The 20,814-nt window shown below is 51.0% G+C and overlaps 1 protein-coding gene across 1 annotated transcript in view; it reads left to right on the top strand.

Annotated features, from left to right (window-relative positions):
* Positions 1-3,081: 3,081 nt before the first annotated feature.
* Positions 3,082-20,814, top strand: part of LOC130121223 (NALCN channel auxiliary factor 1) — a 128,384-nt gene continuing 110,651 nt past the window's right edge. Inside the window, exon 1 of the mRNA XM_056290103.1 lies at positions 3,082-3,840. Within this exon, the coding sequence (XP_056146078.1) occupies positions 3,082-3,840 (759 nt within the window). The remainder of the gene's footprint in view (positions 3,841-20,814) is intronic.

Genomic DNA, 20,814 nt, shown 5'->3' with positions numbered 1-20,814 from the left:
ACCCATACGACCACACAGGTCGTTTGTCCTCTCATACGACCCACAGGAGCGTTTCCTAAATTAGCGCAACTACCGGCGGCAGGAGATATGCCAGGGATACTTTTCGCCTCTGTGCATTGTGGGTTTTTAAAGCAATTTGAGAACAATAGAATATGCAGTCGGTGCGTTTTGTGTTGTTTGGCCGTCTAGTATAGCTAAGATTGCTGTTGGTGTTTACCTGTGAATAATGTTATAAGAGCTAACTTAACGTTAGCCAAAAGTTAGCAAGTCAGCTAGCGTGGACATTATAACCGTTATGTGACATTAAACTTTGCTTTTATTAATATTCGTTCTCGCGACAGCTTATGGAAGGAGATGCTTATTGTTACAGGGAAAGTAACACGTTATAATTACAGAGGACCGCGGAAGTAGATTAAAACGTAACTATAGGTCATAATATTGTACAAACGACCTATGGGGTCGTTTTGTTTTGGGGTTTTTTCGGTGGAGGGCGGTCTCTTTGACCCCGTTTACACTTGGTTTTAAAATGTGTTTTGTTTTGTTTTGCGATCGGCTCACAAGTGGACAGCGCTAAACACAAGTCTAAACGACCACCCAACCGTTTTGTGAACCGGTTACTCAAACCACTTGCCGAGGTGGTCTGGGACGCATTTGACCACATATCTTTTGTAGTGTAAACGCTAATGCGTCCTGATGCGTCCCCGACAAGGACGTAACAGGAACTCTTCATCTTCTTCTTCGGGGTAACAGAATCTGATCACAAGTGGTCAGCAGGGTGCATTTGGAGACGCATGATAGACACGTGTAAACGGCGATGTGTCCCGCTGTCCACCCACTTGAGATCCGATCGCTAAAAACGCATTTTAAAACCGGGTGTAAACGGGGTCTCTGATACTTAACGCGAGCGTATATGTTGTTGCATCTGTGGGACGGAGATGGCGTCTGAAACCAGTTGGCTAGTTTCTGATGAACCCTGCCATCTCCACATCAAATGAGGCGCCAGGGCGAACGCGGGACTTCTCGGTTACACATTAACCGGGTTGTAGGCCTCTCTCGCCTGCTCCTAAGATGGAGGCCGTTAACATCAAGCAACAATCAGTCGTGTCTTTTGGTAGCACTCCAAGCCACTTGCCCCGACAATGATGTAGCAGCTCTGAGGACGAGGATAAATACTGTAATTTACTTTGCACTGTAACCGCACCCCCCCCATCTCAGGGCTCCCTCCCTCTCTCTCTCTCTCTCTCTCTCTCTCTCTCTCTCTCTCTCTCTCTCTCTCTCTCTCTCTCTCTCTCTCTCACACACACACACACATACTCTCTTCCCCCTCTCTCTCCCTCTCTCTCACACACACACACACACACATACTCTCTTCCCCCTCTCTCTCCCCCTCTCTCTCTCACACACACACATACTCTCACCCCCTCTCTCTATTTCTCTCGCTCGCTCACACGCGCACACCTCTCCCCCTCTCTCCCCCTCTCTCACACACACATACTCTCTTCCCTCTCTCTCACCCCCCCTCTCTCTTCCACCCCCCTCTCTCTATTTCTCTCGCTCACTCACACACGCACTCTCTCCCCCCCTCTCTTTCTCTCTCACCCTCTCTCTTGCTCACTCACACATGCACACACACACTCTATCTCTCCCCCCCTCGCTCACGCGCGCGCGCGTCCGCGAGCCACTAATTGCACATAAGACCATGTTTGTTTTACTCTTTCGAGCAAACACAATACAAGTGATAAGATTACATCGCTGAGCGGGTGCAAGCCACATGATGTGGTTAAGCTAACACACAGACCTTACGTTTCACGTTTTCTCTCCCTCTCTCCCTCCCTCTCCCTCTTTTTGTGCAAGCTCCTTTCTAGTTGTTCACTAAAGCTTGTCGGGTAGGCAGTTGTAAAAATCCATTGATAACCGAGCCCAACTCCGCGTCCACAAGCTACACGGCAAGGTGATAAAAAAAAAAACCCAAACCCCGCTGGTGTCCTAATCCTAATCCGTGGCACTGCGCTGCTCTGGGTCCGAATATCCCTCTGAATGAATCAGAGCCTCCCTGAAAAAAAAAACAAAAAAACTCATTTTTCAATGCACGTGCTGTGCCAACAGAACGACGCATTTCATAAATCCGGGACGTGCTAAACGGATCTGTACTTAGATCCAATCCTAGTTTAGGGCTACGTCTTAATTTGGGACCCGAACGGGATGCCTAAAACTAGACGGGAGACCGGGCGCCTCGGCTGCACTGTTATTCTCGTGAATGGGCTCGCGCCTCTCCTTCAACCAAAAGCAAGATGTCGCTAATGTCAAAAGTGTGTTGCTGCGCCCGTACGGAGGCAGTGGTTTCAGACTTGCTCCCGGGAAGCAGGGGGGCCGTGGGAGAACGCCATTAGCCACCTTTACGTGCCCGCGTGTGCGCATCGGCAATAAACTGCTCCGCCACTGCGCAACGATGGAGCTATCGCAGCCATGGAGATGACGCAAACGGACCCAGCTCCCCGAAAAAGTGCTCCGAGACGAACATGGCGGCAACTTAACCGCGGTCCAAGATGACAACGGCCGAAGGGAGAACGGATTCAAGGCATTCTGCCCAGATACGGATGCGAAAAAACAACGGCGGGCCACTGGAAGGACTCGTCGCTTTCCTGTAGGCGAATCGGCGACCCGGCGGCGGCGGCGGCGGAGGAGGCGGCGGCGGATCCTCAGCATCAGCACCGGGGAAGCTCGCAACAGCTGGTCCCTCTGTGCGCTGCGACGCGACAACACACCGCGGAGAGCGGCGCAAAGTGGTGCGGCATGCGGCCGGAGACAGCGCGCTCCCCCCCCGGACAGCCATGGAGAACGGCGACGTGGCCGCGCGACACTTAATCTGTGCGGGCGCGTTAATTGGATCGGAATAGCAGCACCGACTGCTGCGGGTGCGAGCGGAGGAGCGCCCTGGACCGGCGGCGGTACGGCACCCCACCGTCACAGAGGAGAAAGAACCAGAGTCCATCCACCCCCACCCCCCCACCCCAAGTCAATGAGTATTGTGGCAGAGGAGCCCCCGCGGTGGAGTCGGCCAGGGCTGCGCTTTCCTAAAATATGACCAGGGGTGCTTGGATGCGTCGGCAGCAAGATGAAGGCTTGAAATTCTGGTTCGCACCCCGAGAGAACGAGAAGCCATTTACCGAATCCGAGCGGGCGCAGAGATGGCGACTGTCGCTGGCCTCTCTGCTCTTCATCACCGTCCTGCTCTCTGATCACTTGTGGTTCTGCGCCGAGGCGAAACTGACGCGAACCCGAGACAAGCGGTCGGACGAGGGGCTTGCGATCACGGACACGGGCGAGTACCCAAACCCCCTCCGACACCAACACCAACACCACCACCACCACCACCACCACCACATCCCACCACCCGAACCCCATCGCCTCGCCAGAGAGCAAAATGTTATTTTTCTAGGGAATTCTACCAAACCTCTGTGGCGAATGGACACCTGTCACCCCGGCAGCGTGTCCAAAGACTGCTTCACTTTCACGGACGCGGAGACCGCGTGTCTGGGCCTCTCCGGCGGAGCGGATGACGGGACGCAGCTGGCGTACGTGAATCTGAGCGATTTGTACCTTTCTTTTTGTAATTCCTACTCACTTTTGGATTTGTTTTACGGGTTTACCAGTCCGGACTATATTAACTGCACCCTGGATATGGCCGTGGAGGTCGATCTGCCGGGATGCCGCGAGTGTGTGCGGGGTTATCAGCGTCTGGACCGGCAGGCGGAAGAGGACTACCGGGAGTTTGAGCTGCTGGTCCAGAAATACGAGACGGATGCGTACTCGGTCAGGACGTGCATGGAGGAATGTAAGGTAAGAATAGCCAAGGCCAGTTTAGGGTCTTACGCACACACGCAAGCGCACACACACACACACACACACACACGGGGGTGTGGATTCGCAGTCGTCATGACAACCGTTGGGCCTACCTATCACGATAGGGGTATTTCTTTTAGGCAGTTGGACTTCACTACACTGCTGCAAGTGTGCGTTTCTGCGTGAAACCCATCCGACTTTGCTCAAACCGCGATGCTGCACCCTCTGAATGGAAGGAAGCGAAATGAGAACAGATGAATGAAGTCTTATAGAGTCATTTGCCTGCCCCCCCTCCTTTACATGCACACGCACACGCACGCACACACACACACACACACGCAGCTGGCGTTTTGTCGGCGTGCTGTGCAGACCCGTGCAGCATTTCTTGCAGGCCTGCTGAGAGGTGCTGCAGCACGGCGCCCCGAGCTGATTGCATTTCAATAACGTTAATAGCGACCAAGTGATTCCTGCAGCTAATCCACCGGCGAGGCTTTGCGTCGCCGGCTTGCTTGCATGCTTCCTCTTTGGGGTATAAGGACAAACTACATCTCAGGCTCTGTCTGTGGAGGGCACTTACTTGCAAGCAACAGCTAAGTTCGCTAACATATCAACAGCTGCTTTCCGATGTCAGCGAAGACCGGATGCAGACACGCGCGCGCGCGCGCGCACACACACACACACACACACACACACACAGACACACACACACACATACGCGCGCATCAAGGCAACAATGTCCTCTGTATAACCCCTGACGGCTGCGCTGACAAAACGCAACGCAACACTTGGAAAGACGAATTGGTGGAATCACACGTATGTCTTGCTTTATTTGGCGTGCACGAGGCTGTGACGGAGGCTTCCTTTCTCCACCTCCCCTCGTTCCGTCCTTCCCTCTGCACGGGCTGCAGAGCTCGGCTGTGCACGCTTGGTGTTTTCGCCGTCCGTAATGCTGGAACCGGGCCATGAATTAGACTTGCATTTAGGGCAGAGCTGGCTCGTCTCTTCGACTGCATTATCATAATTATTGTTAACACAATTTTTAGCCCCTTTTAGGGCTGTGTGTTGGCGAGAATCTGGCGACGTGATACGTATTACGACACAGGGGGTTACGAGTCAACATATCGCGATACTGCAAGAAAGGCGATATATCGTGATACTGCAAGACAGGCGATATATCGCGATACTGCAAGAAAGGCGATATATCATCAGCCTGTGTTCTTTGCGCTGATGCTACTTCCTGTCTCAGTTTACGTTGTTGGGTTGGGGTGGAAGAGTCAAATGGCTGGAGATAGATGACAACACTGTTATCTAGCGGTCGTGGGGTCGCACACGACACAACATGTTTGTCACGAACCTTTACATGCAAACAATTAAAAATCGAGCTAGTGGGTTTGAGAATCGATACGGTATCACAAAAGATGATATCGCGATACTCAAGTGTGTCGATATTTTCTTGCAGCCCCCTAGTCCCTCTGTGCCTGGCCTTGAGACGCGGTTACAGCCGTATGTATAGGTGCTGTCTTCTTCAGCCTCAAGAGCAATGCCATCTTTTGGTTTGAGTGTAGGCGTAGATAAGGACCCGAACGGACGTGCTATGTGGCAAAAGACATTTCTTTGGGCTGCTCGTTCAGAGGAGAATAAGCTGTCATTTGAACACCTCTCTCTCGCTCTCTCTCTCGCTCTCTCAAAACGTCTTGACGCGTGCTCATCAATAATCCAGGTAAGAAAATCAAAGCAGGTCGAATCGGTTCATCTGCACACAGCGTTTACTGACGGATACGTTTCAGCACTCGTGACGTCACTTAGTCGAGCCGAGTTGAGCATTTTGTCGACTTATTTTTATATGCGGGTTTTAAGAAGTGTGGGGTAAGTACGGCAAACGGGGCCCATGCTGGGCGTCACACTCCATTCACGAGTTCAAGTCTCGCGTGAAGTCGCCCCGTTTCAGGGCTGCAGGAAGCCGTCGTGCGCCGGCACGCGGCACGTTGATCCCGTTGCGGGTGCCGCTGACCAGCTGCACCGCTCCTGGTCCTACCCGCTCCCTGTGCAACACTCAAAACCTGCCCCGCTCACCACAAACGGTGCGCTGCTGCACCGCCGCAAAGCTAGTGTTGGGGAGTAACGGGATACATGTAACGGCGTTACGCGTTTAGAATACAAAATATGAGTAACTATTCAAACACAGTTACAGTTTACATTTATGGTATTCAGAATACAGTTACATTCTTGAAATTAATGGATTACTTAATTATTCTTTCTCCTTTGGTGCCGTTCTTATTTTAAGAGGACTGCGACACAAAATGCAGTGAAAGTGACGCCTAAATGTTCGTTCAACAGTAAATTCAGTAAAACAGTGTGCTATAGTTTCATCTTTGTCTCAGGGTTTCCATTCTAACAGCTATGGGAATAAAGAAAGAACCCAGAAACGTTCTCTTCTTTCTTTCCTTTTTTTTTACCAGATAAAAAATCATAGATCTTGTGTGTTTACGTGCTCTTCTAGCCTTTGTTAATATATATTTAAGGTGACTCAGATGCATTCAGCCAGCTGATACAATAGAAGACACAGAGTAGTCTACTCAAGTAAGTAGTATTGTGTGAACGCTACATACACTGTTACACAAAATGTAAGAAAATATTAAAGTAATCCAAAGTATTTAGAATACGTTACTCACATTGAGTAATCTAATGGAATACGTTACAGATTACATTTCATGACATGTATTCTGTAATCTGTAGCGGAATACATTTTAAAAGTAACCCTCCCAACACTGTGCATAACTAACACCAGTTCACCCCCCCCCCAGGAATGATCAATGTTTGCAATTGTATCCCTACCCAAATCAATGTCTCTTCCTCCTATTCATCATCATCATCATCGTTAGATTACTCTAACACACAGGACTGACAGCTTTTTGGGAATCAATCAATGCAACTTGATTGACTGATTGATTGATCAGAAAATGCAGGAAAAAAAAAGACCGTACAACTTTCAAACAGCCTTCACGTCGTGCAGAGCCAGTGGACGTGGCTGCTGTGCAAGGATACAACAGTGCCGTTATGGTGATGAGGGGCTTGACTTGACTGACTGGGAGAGCAGCTGCACATCTGTGTGCGCGTGCATGCATGTGTGTGCGCATGCTACTTGTTTGGTTGTTTGTGAGAGACAACTGCATTCTAATGTGCATATAAGGACATGCAAGTATGCATATGTACCTGTTTCCCTTAATTCCCTCGAGCCGTTTCCTCCATATGCCAACTTATCTGCGGTGTGCACGTGCACTCCTTCTCTCCGCTAATGCAATAAGAGCCGGGCAGCCAGTGGGCTACAGCAGCCTTTTAGCCCCCTTAGCCCAATCTGAATTGCTAATCTGCTTCAGTGTTAGTGTGACCTTTGTAGAAAAAAGAAAAAAAAAGCAAAGCACTCCGGGTCGGAACCACAAACCGTCGCTTCTCGAAGAACCACTTTGCAGGACAATGAAGAGACGCAAGCCATCAAGAAATAATTATTGTTCTATTCACTTTCGTTACGTTCCCATCCTGGATCCCCCCTCCCCCCCTTCCCGGTGATTTCTCCATCCACACGTTCATCCCCTCTTCCCTTTGCCCGAGCAGCCTGTAAAGACCTGTTTTCAGACGGGGCGAGTGAATAAGTAATTGCACGTCAGGGGAGATAAATAAGCGGGGGCTGCAGGGTTAAGAGCCATATGCCGCCACGTTTAGCGTGTCATCTCACCTCCGCTACAAGGGTAGCACTGTTGACGAAGGACAATAGGTGGCAGTAACAAAGTAACAGGGAGAGGAACCGGGCCCGGGGGGGGGGGGCGGGGGCGGGGAGGGTGCATGGAGTTAAGTGAACTGAGATTAGGGAGTGAGTTTAGAGGAGGCTGGGACAGAGGGAGGAGGGCTTATGGGTGGAAGGATGTTACAATAAGGTGATATACTAAGTTGCTTCATACAGATATATACCCTATTACAAGCTGCACAGCTGCTGCCAGCCTCGCTCTGGCTGCTGCTGTGCTCACCAGTCCTTTCATTTTACACACACACACACACACACACACATTGCACGTGCACATAAGACTCACACAGGCATATGTAAAGGACTGACAGAACATGTATGTGAATGTGGCTGCCATCATCATCATCATCATCATCATCATCATCATCATCGACTCAGTGCTGAATTGACTGCTGCACTTTTCCCCAACCCAAGAACATTTTAAGCATCAAACCCTCAATGTTTCTTATTCTTCTTAACACAAACACAATGTGTACACACACACACACACACACACACACACACACACACACACACACACACGGTATCATTCGTCAAAAGCCACCTGTTTGATGTGCCAACACACTCCGACCCCAATGCATCTTTCATTCTCTTTCTCTCCTCTTCCGTTTCCCTCTCCTCTTCCCTCTCTTCCTCTCCTCCTCTCTGTTCCTCTTCCTCTCCTCCTCTCTCTTTCGCTTCCTCTCCTCCTCTCTCTGTTTCTCTTCCTCTCCTCCTCTCTCTGTTTCGCTTCCTCTCCTCCTCTCTTTTTCTCTTCCTCTCCTCTTCCCTCCGTTTCTCTTCCTCTGCTCTTCCCTGTTTCCCTCTCCTCTTCCCTCTCTTTCTCTTCTTCTTCTCCTCTCTGTCTTCCTCTTCCCTGTTTCTCTTCCTCTTCCCTCTCTTTCTCTTCCTCTCCTCTTCCCTGTTTCTCTTCCTCTCCTCTTCCCTGTTTCTCTTCCTCTCCTCTTCCGTTTCTCTCCTCTTCCCCCTCTTTCTCTTCCTCTCCTCCTCTCTCTGTTTCTCTTCCTCTCCTCTTCCCTCCCTTCCTCTCCTCTCCCCTCCGTTTCTCTCCTCCCCCCTCTGTCTCCCGCTCTCCCTCCCGTGTGATGTTTCAAACCTTTGATCTCTCTATGAACCTTTCTTGTTTACACAGACGCACGCGAGCAGGCAGAGCCCCATGTGCAGCGTTTCCTGCGGGTGCAGACCTGCAGACCTGCAGACCTGCAGACCTGCCCCCCCTCCCCTCCTCTCTCTCTTCCGCTCTAATTTCATTTGCACTCCCATAATTTCTCCGGTCCTTTGGTGGCTTTGTCTCGAGGGCTCTGTCTGTCTCAACATGTTGATCTTGTCTCTCTCTCTCTCTCTCTCTCTCTCTTTCTCACTCCCCGTCTCTCTCTCGCTGTCTCAACATGTTGATCTTGTCTCTCTCTCTCTCTCTCTCTCTCTCTCTCTCTCTCACTCCCCGTCTCTCTTTCTCTCACTCCCCGTCTCTCTCTCGCTATCTGTCTCAACATGTTGATCTTGTCTCTCTCTCTCTCTCTCTCTCTCTCTCTCTCTCACTCTCTCTCTCTCTCTCTCTCTCTCTCTCTCTCTCACTCCCCGTCTCTCTCTCGCTGTCTCAACATGTTGATCTTCTCTCTCTCTCTGTCTCTCTCTCACTCCCCGTCTCTCTTTCTCTCACTCCCCGTCTCTCTCTCGCTATCTGTCTCAACATGTTGATCTTGTCTCTCTCTCTCTCTCTCTCTCTCTCTCTCTCTCTCTCTCTCTCTCTCTCTCTCTCTCTCTCTCACTCCCTGTCTCTCGCTGTCTGTCTCAACATGTTGATCTCACCCCCCCACACACTCTGTCTCTCTCACCCCCCCCCGTCAGTCTCTCTGGTCGTCTGTCTCTCGCTCTCTCTCCCCCCGTCTGTCTCTCTCACTCTCTCTCTCTCTCTCTCTCTCTCACTCTCTCTCTCTCTCTCTCTCTCTCTCTCACTCCCCGTCTCTCTCTCGCTGTCTCAACATGTTGATCTCTCTCTCTCTCTCTCTCTCTCTCTCTCTCTCTCTCTCTCTCTCTCTCTCTCTCTCTCTCTCACTCCCCGTCTCTCTCTCGCTATCTGTCTCAACATGTTGATCTTGTCTCTCTCTCTCTCTCTCTCTCTCTCTCTCTCTCTCTCTCTCTCTCTCTCTCTCTCTCTCTCTCTCTCACTCCCTGTCTCTCGCTGTCTGTCTCAACATGTTGATCTCACCCCCCCACACACTCTGTCTCTCTCACCCCCCCCCCCGTCAGTCTCTCTGGTCGTCTGTCTCTCGCTCTCTCTCCCCCCGTCTGTCTCTCTCACTCTCTCGCTCCATCTCTTGATCGCTCACCCTGTCTCTCTTACCCTCTCTCTCACTCTCTCTCTCTGTCTGTCTTTCTCTCGCCCTCTCTCTCTCGCCCAGCTTTGGCGCTGAGGGCTGGTATCTTACATGAGACAGAGTTTAGAGGAACCAGTCATCAGCTGTGTCTTATTGGGGGCAGAGCACCTGCCTCTACATCACCTTCACTTCCTCTCCCTCCCTCTCATCCCTCTTTCTCCATCTACAAATCTGTGGGGGTTGAGCGGCCTGTTTTTTTTGTTTTGTTTTTTTTAACCAAAGGAGTGATAGATACCGATCTAGGTTAAGATGCTTTTCTTCTCTTCAATTACAGGCCTGTCCGCACAGGGCCCCGCTGTCCGCTGCCTTCCCCCGGCCCCGCCGCCCCTCCGCTCATCCAATCTCCTCCCCTCCTCCGAGTCCCCCTTCGTCTCCTTCCAGTATCTGGCCTACACCTTGTTTAATTTACCTGTTGCTCCGGCCCCTGCGCTCACCCTGCCCACGCTCAGGCAACCTCGATACGGGTGTGTCGTCGCCGGAGCACCCCTCCGCCTCGCTCGCCCCCGCCGCGTCGCCCCACGCACTCGCAGCAACAACACATGCTGCTCGCTCTTATTAGCCACGGCTAACTAACGCTAGCTCACCGGGAGACTGAAGGGAAAAAAAAATCACTTCTATTTTGAACCTGGGCCCCCCCCCCCCCCATAGTTTTTGCCACGGTGCATGTTTTACTTACTGGCTTCATGTTGGGGATTTATGAAGGCGCCTTATGAGGCAACGATCTGCAAACCTGTCCTTTCCACAAAAACTGCAACGAGAAAAAGCTAGTGCCTCAGAAAGACTGTGCCCACACTGTCCTATTGGCTATGACTTCTCTGTTGTACCGGCCGGGTAGTTTAGGGGTGGTTATTACTACCTACCAGTGGCGGCTGGTGCTAACAGTTTTGTTTTTTTTGGGGGGGGGGGGTGGCGCTATTTACCTTGGCGCAGCACACCTGACAGCTGCTTTACAGTTATTAAGAAGGACAGTGTAGCCTACATTGTGCTTCTTAATAACTCTTGTGACTGGGTGGACATTAAAGCAGCTGTCAGGTGTGCTGCGCCAAGGTAAATTGCGACCCCCCCCCCCAAATTGTTAGCGCCAGCTGCCACTGCTACCTATGGTAGGTATAGGCTGCTAACTCCTGCAGGTTGGACCAGGAAGTAGCTCTGCAATGCCATCCGCCGTGGATAATATTTCAGGTGATCATGTTTAAACTTGCACTTTAAGTACACGGTGCAGAATAACCGCCACCCGGACTTGTAGGGGCGTCCGGGTGGCGTGGCGGCCTATTCCGTTGCCTACCAACACCGGGATCGACGGTTCGAATCCCCGTGTTACCTCCGGCTTGGTCGGGTGTCCCTACACTCACAATTGGCTGTGTCTGCGGGTGGGAAGCCGGATGTGCGTATGTGTCCTGGTCGCTGCACTAGCGCCTCCTCTGGTCGGTCGGGGCGCATGTTCGGGGGGGGGGGGGACAGCGTGATCCTCTCACACGTTATGTCCCCCCGGCGAAGCCCTTCACTGTCAGGTGAAAAGAAGCGGCTGGCGACTCCGCATGTATGGGAGGAGGAGTCATGTGGTAGTCTGCAGCCCTCTCCGGATGGGCAGAGGGGGCGGAGCAGCGGACCGGGACGGCTCGGAAGAGCGGGGTGATTGGCCAAGTACAGTTCGGGAGAAAAAGGACGGGACAATCCATCCATCCATCCATTATCCAAACCGCTTATCCCTACTCAGGGTGGCGGGGATGCTGGAGCCTATCCCAGCAGTCATTGGGCGGCAGGCGGGGAGACACCCTGGACAGGCCGCCAGTCCATCACAGGGCCCACACACACACACACACCTAGGGACAATTTGGACTTATTGAAACATGTCTGACGCTCGTGTTTAGTTGCCTCATAAGACGCTGCTGTTAAACCGAGCCAAGCGGTGGCCCCGGAAACAAGATCTTCCGGTGACCTCATCACTGCCATGCACAACGGCAGCAGCCCTGCAAAATACGACCGGGACTGCAAACAACTGAACGCCGTACGCCTTTCATTCTGAAACAGAACGCACATATATGAACACAAGGATCTGACACAGCAAGTAAATGTTTGAAAACCTACTCTTTTCTCTCTCTCTCCCTCGCTCTCCCTCTCTCCCCCCCCCACCCCCAGAAATTCAATTAGGGCCCCGTCGGCTCCCTCCCCGGTTCAAACACACCCAGGGAAACTCCCCCTCCTATGAGCTGCCAGTGTTTGTTTCTCCCCAGGCAGCCAATAAGGAAATGTGCCTGTTAGACAAGAGCACAGCAGCGATCCCTCCGCCCGGCAACACCAGACCGCCGGTCCTCCTCCTCCTCCTCCTCCTCCGCCGAGGCCTCGGCTCTCATCAACACATCCAGTCCCCTTCCTCTTTCCTGTCATCACGCTGCCCTTTTTTGCAGACCGGTGCTAAGAGTTAGCTGTCCACGTGTGTGTGTGTGTGTGTGTGTGTGTGTGTGTGGCTGGTTCATGGCTACACGTAAAACCTGGAAATTTCTAGACACGTTTTCTAGCCATGGAAAACTACTTTTATCTGCCGAGACTGCATATTGGTATAATTTTTAGCTGCGCTCACACATTTTAAGTCATGTTTTTAGTGACTAGGCTTGCAGGTCGGTGCTTGACGTTTGGGGGTTGTGTTCAGGAACAAGGTACAAGCCCACTTAGTTGTGCATCCTGCAGTGAACACCACAGCGTAGGAGTGATTTGTGACAGAAGGGTACCAGCAAGAGTTAAAGGGAAGGTTTATGAGATGGTTGTGAGACCAGCTATGTTGCATGGTTTGGAGACAGTGGCACTGATGAAAAGACAGGAGGTGGAGCTGGAGGTGGCAGAGTTGAAGATGATAAGATTTTCACTGGGAGTGATGAAGGAGGACAGGATTACGAACGAGTATATTAGAGGGACAGCTCAGGTTGGACGGTTTGGAGACAAAGCAAGAGAGGTGAGATTGAGATGGCTTGGACATGTGTGGAGGAGAGACACTGGGTATATTGGGAGAAGGATGCTGAATATGGAGCTGCCAGGGAAGAGGAGAAGAGGAAGGCCAAAGAGGAGGTGTTTGGATGCGGTGAGGGAGGACATGCAGGTGGCTGGTGTGGCAGAGGAAGATGCAGAGGACAGGAAGAGATGGAAACGGATGAGCTACGGTGGCGACCCCTAACAGGAGCAGCCGAAAGTAGTAGTAGTAGTAGTAGTAGTAGTGGTGGTAGTAGTGGTAGTAGTAGTAGTGGTAGTAGTAGTAGTAGTGGTAGTAGTAGGTAGTACTAGTAGTAGTAGTAGTAGTGGTAGTAGCAGTAGTAGTGGTAGTAGTAGCAGTAGTAGTAGCAGTAGTAGTAGCAGTAGTAGTAGGTGAACGTGACAACATAGCAACCAATGAATGTACCCCAAGCTCAGCGTCTTCATTCCCAACTTGGGGAGAACTACAATGTGATGTTTGGAAATATTTCATAAAAACTCACTGATGCAACCACAGTTGTTTTATGCATGGTTTGTGTGTGTGTGTGTGTGTGTGTGTGTGTGCGTGTGCGTGTGTGTCAGTCAATCTGTCTGTCCATCTGTAGAGGTTATAGTGAGGCTTCCACTATACGAAAAGTCATGCAAAACATCCTCGAAGAGTCCTGGCAAGCTATTCCCTAAAAAGAGGGGGACCTCTGACTCTGTATTTGTAAGCACGCATGTAAACACAGTTGTGCACGTGTGCACACGTGTGTGTGTGCACGTGTGTGCGTGCATTTCAGCTGGTCTAGTCTGTGTAAGCACAGTAACAAAACCAGGTGTGTTTAATAGGCCATTCATCGCAGGCCGTAGCCTGCCGCCGACCTGTAACGAGATAAGAGCCGCGGCGATTTCTTTCAACGCCACCAAACCCATCAGATCCGCCAGTCCGTCACAAACAAATTATTCACTTTCACAAACCCGCGTTTGCTCTCTGTCTCGCCGCTGTGCAGAGTGGAGTGATTCGATGAGTGGGTGATGTGCTATGTATGATTTCCTGCGAGGGAGCGAAGAAAGCACCAAAGAGGAGGGAAATATCCGCCATTGTCGACTGCCGCTACGCACAAACACACATTTAATCCCCTCACAACCAGGCGTTAGCTTGTTTAAAGGGACGACATGTGATGCGTTATCGGCCCTTGTGCCTTTGAGCAACCTGCACTTCAACACCATCTGAACACCGACCAGTACTCTTCCGTGGAAAGACGCTGTGGAGCAACGTCTGACTCCAGTGTTAATACTCTGCTAATGTCCGGGCGGCGTGGCGGTCTATTCCGTTGCCTAGCAACATGGGGCTCGCCGGTTTGAATCCCCGTATCTTGGTCGGGCGTCCCTACAGACATGATTGGCCGTGTCTGCAGGTGGAAAGCCGAATGTGTGTGTGTGTTCTGGTCGCTGCACTAGCGCCTCCTCTGGTTGGTCGGGGCGCCTGTTCGGGGGGGGGGAGGGGGAACTGAGGGGGGATAGCGTGATCCTCCCACGTGCTACGTCCCCCCTGGCGAAACTCCTCGCTGTCAGGTGAAAAGGAGCGGCTGGCGACTCCACGTGTATGGGAGGAGGCATGTGGTAGTCTGCAGCCCTCCCCGGACCAGCAGAGGGGGTGGAGCAGCGACCGGGACGGCTCGGAAGAGTGGGGTAATTGGCCGGATACAATTGGGGAGAAAGAGGGGGAAAATAATAATAGGTTAATAATCTTCTCTTGAGGGCTTGCTGCTCAAAACCACACATTTACCCAATTTCAATTTGGCCAACTCCAACGCAAAACCAGTACGAGCCGCATCAGAGGGTTTGTTCTGTTCTGGTCAAATAACCTTTAACCTCGCTCATCTTTAAACAAACAACAACACTCATCCTTAAATGGGGATGGTCTTGCCCAAGACCTGATCACATGACATGTTTTATGAGAGAAAACGGGGAATTAACAGAAACACAAGATGAGCGAGAAACGAGCCGTGGAGGAGGGCAGGGAAAAGCGGTGATCCGAGTGACGCGCCAATCGTCACCGCTGCAGAAGTCAATCCGGTAATGGCGACACCCGGACTGTGATATAACGTGAAGCCTGTACTTGGTTTGCTGCTCATCTCCAGTCTGCGATGTCCAAAGAGCCCCCTTTTCTCCTTTGTGCCGAAGCCCTCTGGGTATTTCAACCTTCTTACGTAAGTGTGACCTCTGACCTGCATTGTAGATTTGAAGGGAGTGGGGGGAGGGGGGGGATTTCTCTTCTGTTTGAATGACTCCCACCGGTGCTAATACGAGTCCATTCAATTAGAGCCTCATTCAAAAACCTGCGCACAACCTGCTACAGTCGAGGAACGGCCGGATCTACCCAGGTAGCGCTGCTAGTCTGACATACAAAGCTTCTAGAAAACTGTGTACTTGCTGCCACTGAGACCGTATCAGCACAGAACAGAACTGAGCAGAACAGAACTGAGCAGAACAGAAGACAGTGCAATACCATACGGTTCAACACAACACAACACAACACAACACAACACAACACAACACAACACAATACAGCGAGACACTGGGTGGGGCGTTGAGGGTTTTATTAGTTTAGCAGTTTTCGGGCACAGCATCAAAACAACAGGAAGAGCCTCTGACACGGAGTGACAGTGGACACAGTGCAGAGCTTGGTACGTGCAGCCCTGGCAGCCCTGGCAGACGGACAGAAAGCGGTCACATATCTCAGACTCCGGTGACATTCTCACATTACTGAGTCATCATCGGCTGCTCACACCACGGCCTGATTCACAGACGGCAAACCAGAGCGGCGGAGGAAGGAATACAGGGGACACACCAACACCCATACACACACACACGCATGCACACATGCATGCAAGCACACACAAAAGCATGCATTCACGCACACGCGCACAGATGCATGCACGCATGCATGCAAACACAAAAAAGCATGCATTCACGCATGTGCACAAAAATGCACGCATGCGTGCACGCGTGCAAAATGCATGCATGCGCGCATGCGCGCACGAAAAATGCATGCATGCACGCACGCACGCGCGCGCGCAAATGCATGCATGCGTGCATGCATGCACGCACAGGTACACACACACACACATAAACACACATCCTACAAGCAAACTTCCAGCGTGGAGGCAGGTGAGGGTAGGAACTGCACGGGGCTCGGGAGAGGAGAGAAGAGGGTATGGCAGGGAGAAAACAAACACAGATGGACGGGCAGATTAATGGGAAATACCCAGTGATCTGTACAGCACAATGGGCCGGTGTCAGCTCCACTGACATATTTTTACTGGGTTTCGTACAAACAATTCATTTGAGCACCTGTGCAGACCTAATCCTCTCCATTTTAATCAGGCTAGTGTTTCTGTCAGGGGTTGATTGTGTGTGTGCGTGTGTGAGTCGGTGTGGCAGGGTTGGTGAGTACACTGCATGATGGGCGGTCATGTTATAATATCGCCTCTGCGATTTGCCGTTTGATCAGAGTGATTTTTGCCGTTATGAACGACGCTTCCCATCACTGACAAACATCACATTTTACCTCTTTTTGTGACTGCGCTAGTACGGCGAGGGGGCGCGCCCCCCGTCACCGAATTTGTGAAATTGTCATCAGTAACCGGTCACGGCAACTGATGGTGCAGTGGCACTGTTGAAACCAGCGTCCCTGAGACCTGCAGGATTAGGTCCTGGAGGATTCTGCAAACTGTTTCTTTTGGGGGCGAAGCAGCAGCAACGCAGCTGCAAAGTAGCAGAGGAGTAAAAGCGACTTAAGAGCTCTGCGGCGCTGGAAGTCATCGTGAATGATTTCTGGCTTTAATCCACCCTTTCATTCCAGCCTGGCAGTTATATAACATAAATCAGATGAGGTCGGTTTTATCTATAAGTTGATTAATAATATTTCATCTGCTCATTTCATAACCGGTATGAGAAGTTTCGGCGTCGCTGCTGATGTATCGCCGTGCACCAGCGGGGGGGCTCGCATCACTTCCCAGAACCGAGTGGGTGTCAGGCGTTAACACTGGGATCTGATCTCCTTTCCCCCCCCCCCCAAGTGTTTGGATTTGGACTCCATGGAGACTAAGCTCATTCATTTGCAACAGAAATTTGCATTCATTTTGCATGCGTCCACCAGTTTACAGCCCCCCCCCCCCGGAAAAGGTTTTGGGGTTGGGGAGAGAGGTCTCAGAAACATCCTTCGGTCCGTTCTATTATCCTAGTCAAGCCCTCCATTCAAACCAATGCAAATCAGTTTATGTTGTCCTCATCACAACTCTCATTACGGAGCCGGAGGAGCTAATTATTCACATTCTTGCTCCGGCAGCACCTAGCAACCGCATCATCAGTGAGGAGCCCTTCCGTGTACATCGCCTATAAGCGCCTGGCATACGGACCACAAGGGACTGCTGTATATTTGAGAGACCCGTGTTTGATGATACGGTAGGACTTACAGGAGTTTTGTGAGTGGGATGAAGCCAAGCACCTCCTCACGCCCACACCTCCTGCAATCTGACACAATAATCTGATGGTTGAGAGCGAGAGAGAGAGAGAGAGAGAGAGAGAGAGAGAGAAATAGATTTTCTTTTATTTTTAAAAATACAACCATTTTCAAAACGCAAACAAATAAATAATTACTTAAAAATAAATAAATCACATCAACTCCCCAGAAAAAAATAAGTCGGTTGTCTTTTACTGAGCACAACACATCCCCGCAGACAGAGAGAGAGAGAGAGACAGACAGACAGACAAACAGAGAGAGCGAGCGAGCTAGAGAGAGAGAGAGAAAGAGAGAGAGAGAGAGAGAGAGAGAGAGAGAGAGAGAGAGAGAGAGAGAGAGAGAGAGAGAGAGAGAGAGAGACCCTGTGTTTGACTTTGGCCTTCATCCTGGGACTGGCTTAGTGACAGTAGTACTACAGATAGACGAAGAGAAGAGAAACAAAGAAGAGGAGGATAAATAGAGGGGTGTTTGTCCTGATGGAGAGGGTCTTATCAGCACTTCCACCTAATGGTTTCTCTTCTGCTTGTTTGTGTGTGTGTGCGTGTGAAAGTTTGTGCGTACGTGCATGTGTGTGTTTGTGTGCCTGTGTAAGTGTGTTGTGTGTGTACAGCCACAGAACGGCTGGGGGAAGGAAGCGGGGAGGAGGTGTCGGGGAGCAATGAAGGAAGCAGCGGGATCTTTTGGGACGCGGTGTGTTTGTTTCTTCTTTCTCACTGTCCAGACGTGTCGGCCTCTCGTTCCTATCACTCCTCTACATCTCCCATAACGTTCTCCTTCATCCCTTCCTTTACTTCTCCTCCGTTTCCCTCTGTAGTGTGTGAGTGAGAGAGGGAGAGAGAGAGAGAGAGAGAGAAAGAGAGAGAGAGAGAGAAAGAGAGAAAGAGAGAGAGAGAGAGAGAGAGAGAGAGAGAGAGAGAGAGAATGGCCTGGTGTGTTGCACATTGTTGTTTGTATGCTTTGTTGCACTTTTGCTTTACAAGATAGACCCCGTCAGATTATCTGTTAATAATTTATCTGACATTGATTTTTTTCCCCTTAAAGCACTTGCACCCCCTTCTCCCTCGTCTCCACCCACCTATGCCCCCAATTCCAAGTTCTGCATACAACGTTCTTTCATACACACACACACACACACACACACACACACACACACACACACACACACACACACACACACACACACACACACACGTCATCATCATCATCATCATCATCATCGGCAGTCACTCGGGGTCGAGTATGACTGTCCTCCTTCTTGGTCCTTGTGGGTCTTCAGGTGGGCGAAGAGGCCGATCCTGGAGCTGCATATTTTGGTGCAGTGTGGGCAGGGGTGGGTGGTGGTAGTCGTGGATTGGTTTGGGCCTTTTTGGTGGAGACTCCCTCCTTCCTGAGTCTGCGCTTGTCTTCTGCAGCACGGCGGAGATCATTATTATACAGTGCAGCTCCTTACGGACAAGTTTTCTCCAGGTCGCCCTGTTGGTTGCTGTGTCCTCCCAGGTCTTCGGGTCTGTGTGGCATTTTTTGATGTTCGTTTGGATGTTATCCTTGTACTTTTTCTTTTGACCTCCCGGGGCACCTTGTCCTGTGAGAAGTGGGAGTATAGGACTTGTTTTGGGAGGCGAGAGTCAGGATGACATGGCCAGTCCATCTGAGCTGGTGTTGTGCGACGGTGGCAGTGACAGCGGGAATGTTAGCCTCCTCCAGGACGCTGGCGTTGCTGCGTCTATCTTCCCAGGTGATCTTGAGGATTTTTCAGAGGCACCTCTGATGATGTGCCTCTAGTGCCTTCAGGTACCTGCTCTATGTGGTCCAGGATTTTGATCCATACAGTAGGGTGGGCAACACTACCGCTCTGTAGACCAGAATTTTCGTCCTGGCCTGGAGGTCACGTGGAGGTGTCTCCACCCACCTAAGCCCCCAATTCCAGGTTCTGCATACAATGTTCTTTCAGACACACACACACACACACACACACACACACACACACACACACACACACACACACACACACACACACATACACACACACACACACACACACACTTGTTCTTGCAGCCCAGTCGTCCACCCTGACCTGCAGGCTGGGCTACGGTGGTGCACGGCTATCAGGAAAATGATCACTGCGGCGGCACTGATCCCGTGAATATTTTTAGGTCTTGCAAAGTGAGACACACCCGCAGTCGATAGCGTTATAAACTTTATCGCCGCTGGAGAATGAAAGAACAGCCAACCCCGGCATGAAGTCGACACAGGCGGACTGTGGACTGTGAAGTGGAACAGCGCTTAGACACTTTAATAGGTGTGAGACAGCCACTGTATGTGTGTCTTCACGTGTTAGCTGGCCTGAGAATGGATACTGCCTCTGTGTGTGAGAGAGGAGAGAGAGAGAGAGAGAGAGAGAGAGAGAGAGAGAGCTGCTAGTATAGATATCGACTCTGCACTGTAATCCTGCGTCGTTTGACCTCCCTTGAAATGACATTCATTTCAAATCGTCCCCTCCTGCTCGATGTATCACTCCTTACCCGCTTTCTCTTCTTATCCGCAATCCCTTTAACAACTCCTCCCCTCCCCTGCCCTGCCCTGCCCTGCCGTGCCCTCCTCATTTCCCAGACTTCCCCATTTCATAATCGTTCACCCTCCCTTTTTACATCTCCTTCTCTCCCTATCCGGCTCCTCATAGTCCTAATCCTCCCGTGTCGGCTCTTAGCTTGAATAAAAAAAGTCTCCCGCCTCTTCGCTTTATTACAGGATTTGCAGCATCGCCCCTTTCATATTCCCCCTTTTAGCCCTCTTAGTTTCCAGTGAGAGCCCCTGGAGTGGTGGAACACCACCGAGGAACCGGACAACAAAGGTTCGACAAAGCCGAGACAGTTTGCGGCCGAGTAGTCTCTCCGAGTCCGTTTTTGGGCGGGGTGAGCACAAGAACGGAAGCAAAGAGTGTTGCAGCCTGGAAATGTGAGACAGGCTTATTGTGTGGTCCTTATGGTCAAGCCATCGCTTAAGACACCAAGACGCTCGTTTTTCTCTGTCTGTTCCGCCGTCGGCTATTCCGCCGCCTGATCAGTGTGGAAGAGTTATGGCCCTGTTTATCTGTGCTAGCTAATTATCCGAGCAAATCCTGGGGATTCCCATTTGTTTACAACAACCGAGTCTTCCTCCGCTCCATCCTGTCATTACCTAGCAGAGCAACCGATGGCATGTACGTAGCTTACTTGTTTTGTTGTTGTTTTATTAGCGAGTTATTTTCTGGGATGTTTCCTTTGACTTTGGTGTTTTTTCACCTATTTATGGTATTTTTCATCTATCTATCTATCTATCTA

The sequence above is a fragment of the Lampris incognitus genome, chromosome 11, assembly GCF_029633865.1.
Source record: "Lampris incognitus isolate fLamInc1 chromosome 11, fLamInc1.hap2, whole genome shotgun sequence".
Classification (NCBI taxonomy): Eukaryota; Metazoa; Chordata; class Actinopteri; order Lampriformes; family Lampridae; genus Lampris; species Lampris incognitus.
The sequence above is the reverse complement of the archived record's forward strand: the minus strand, read 5'-3'. Positions and strand labels throughout refer to the sequence as shown.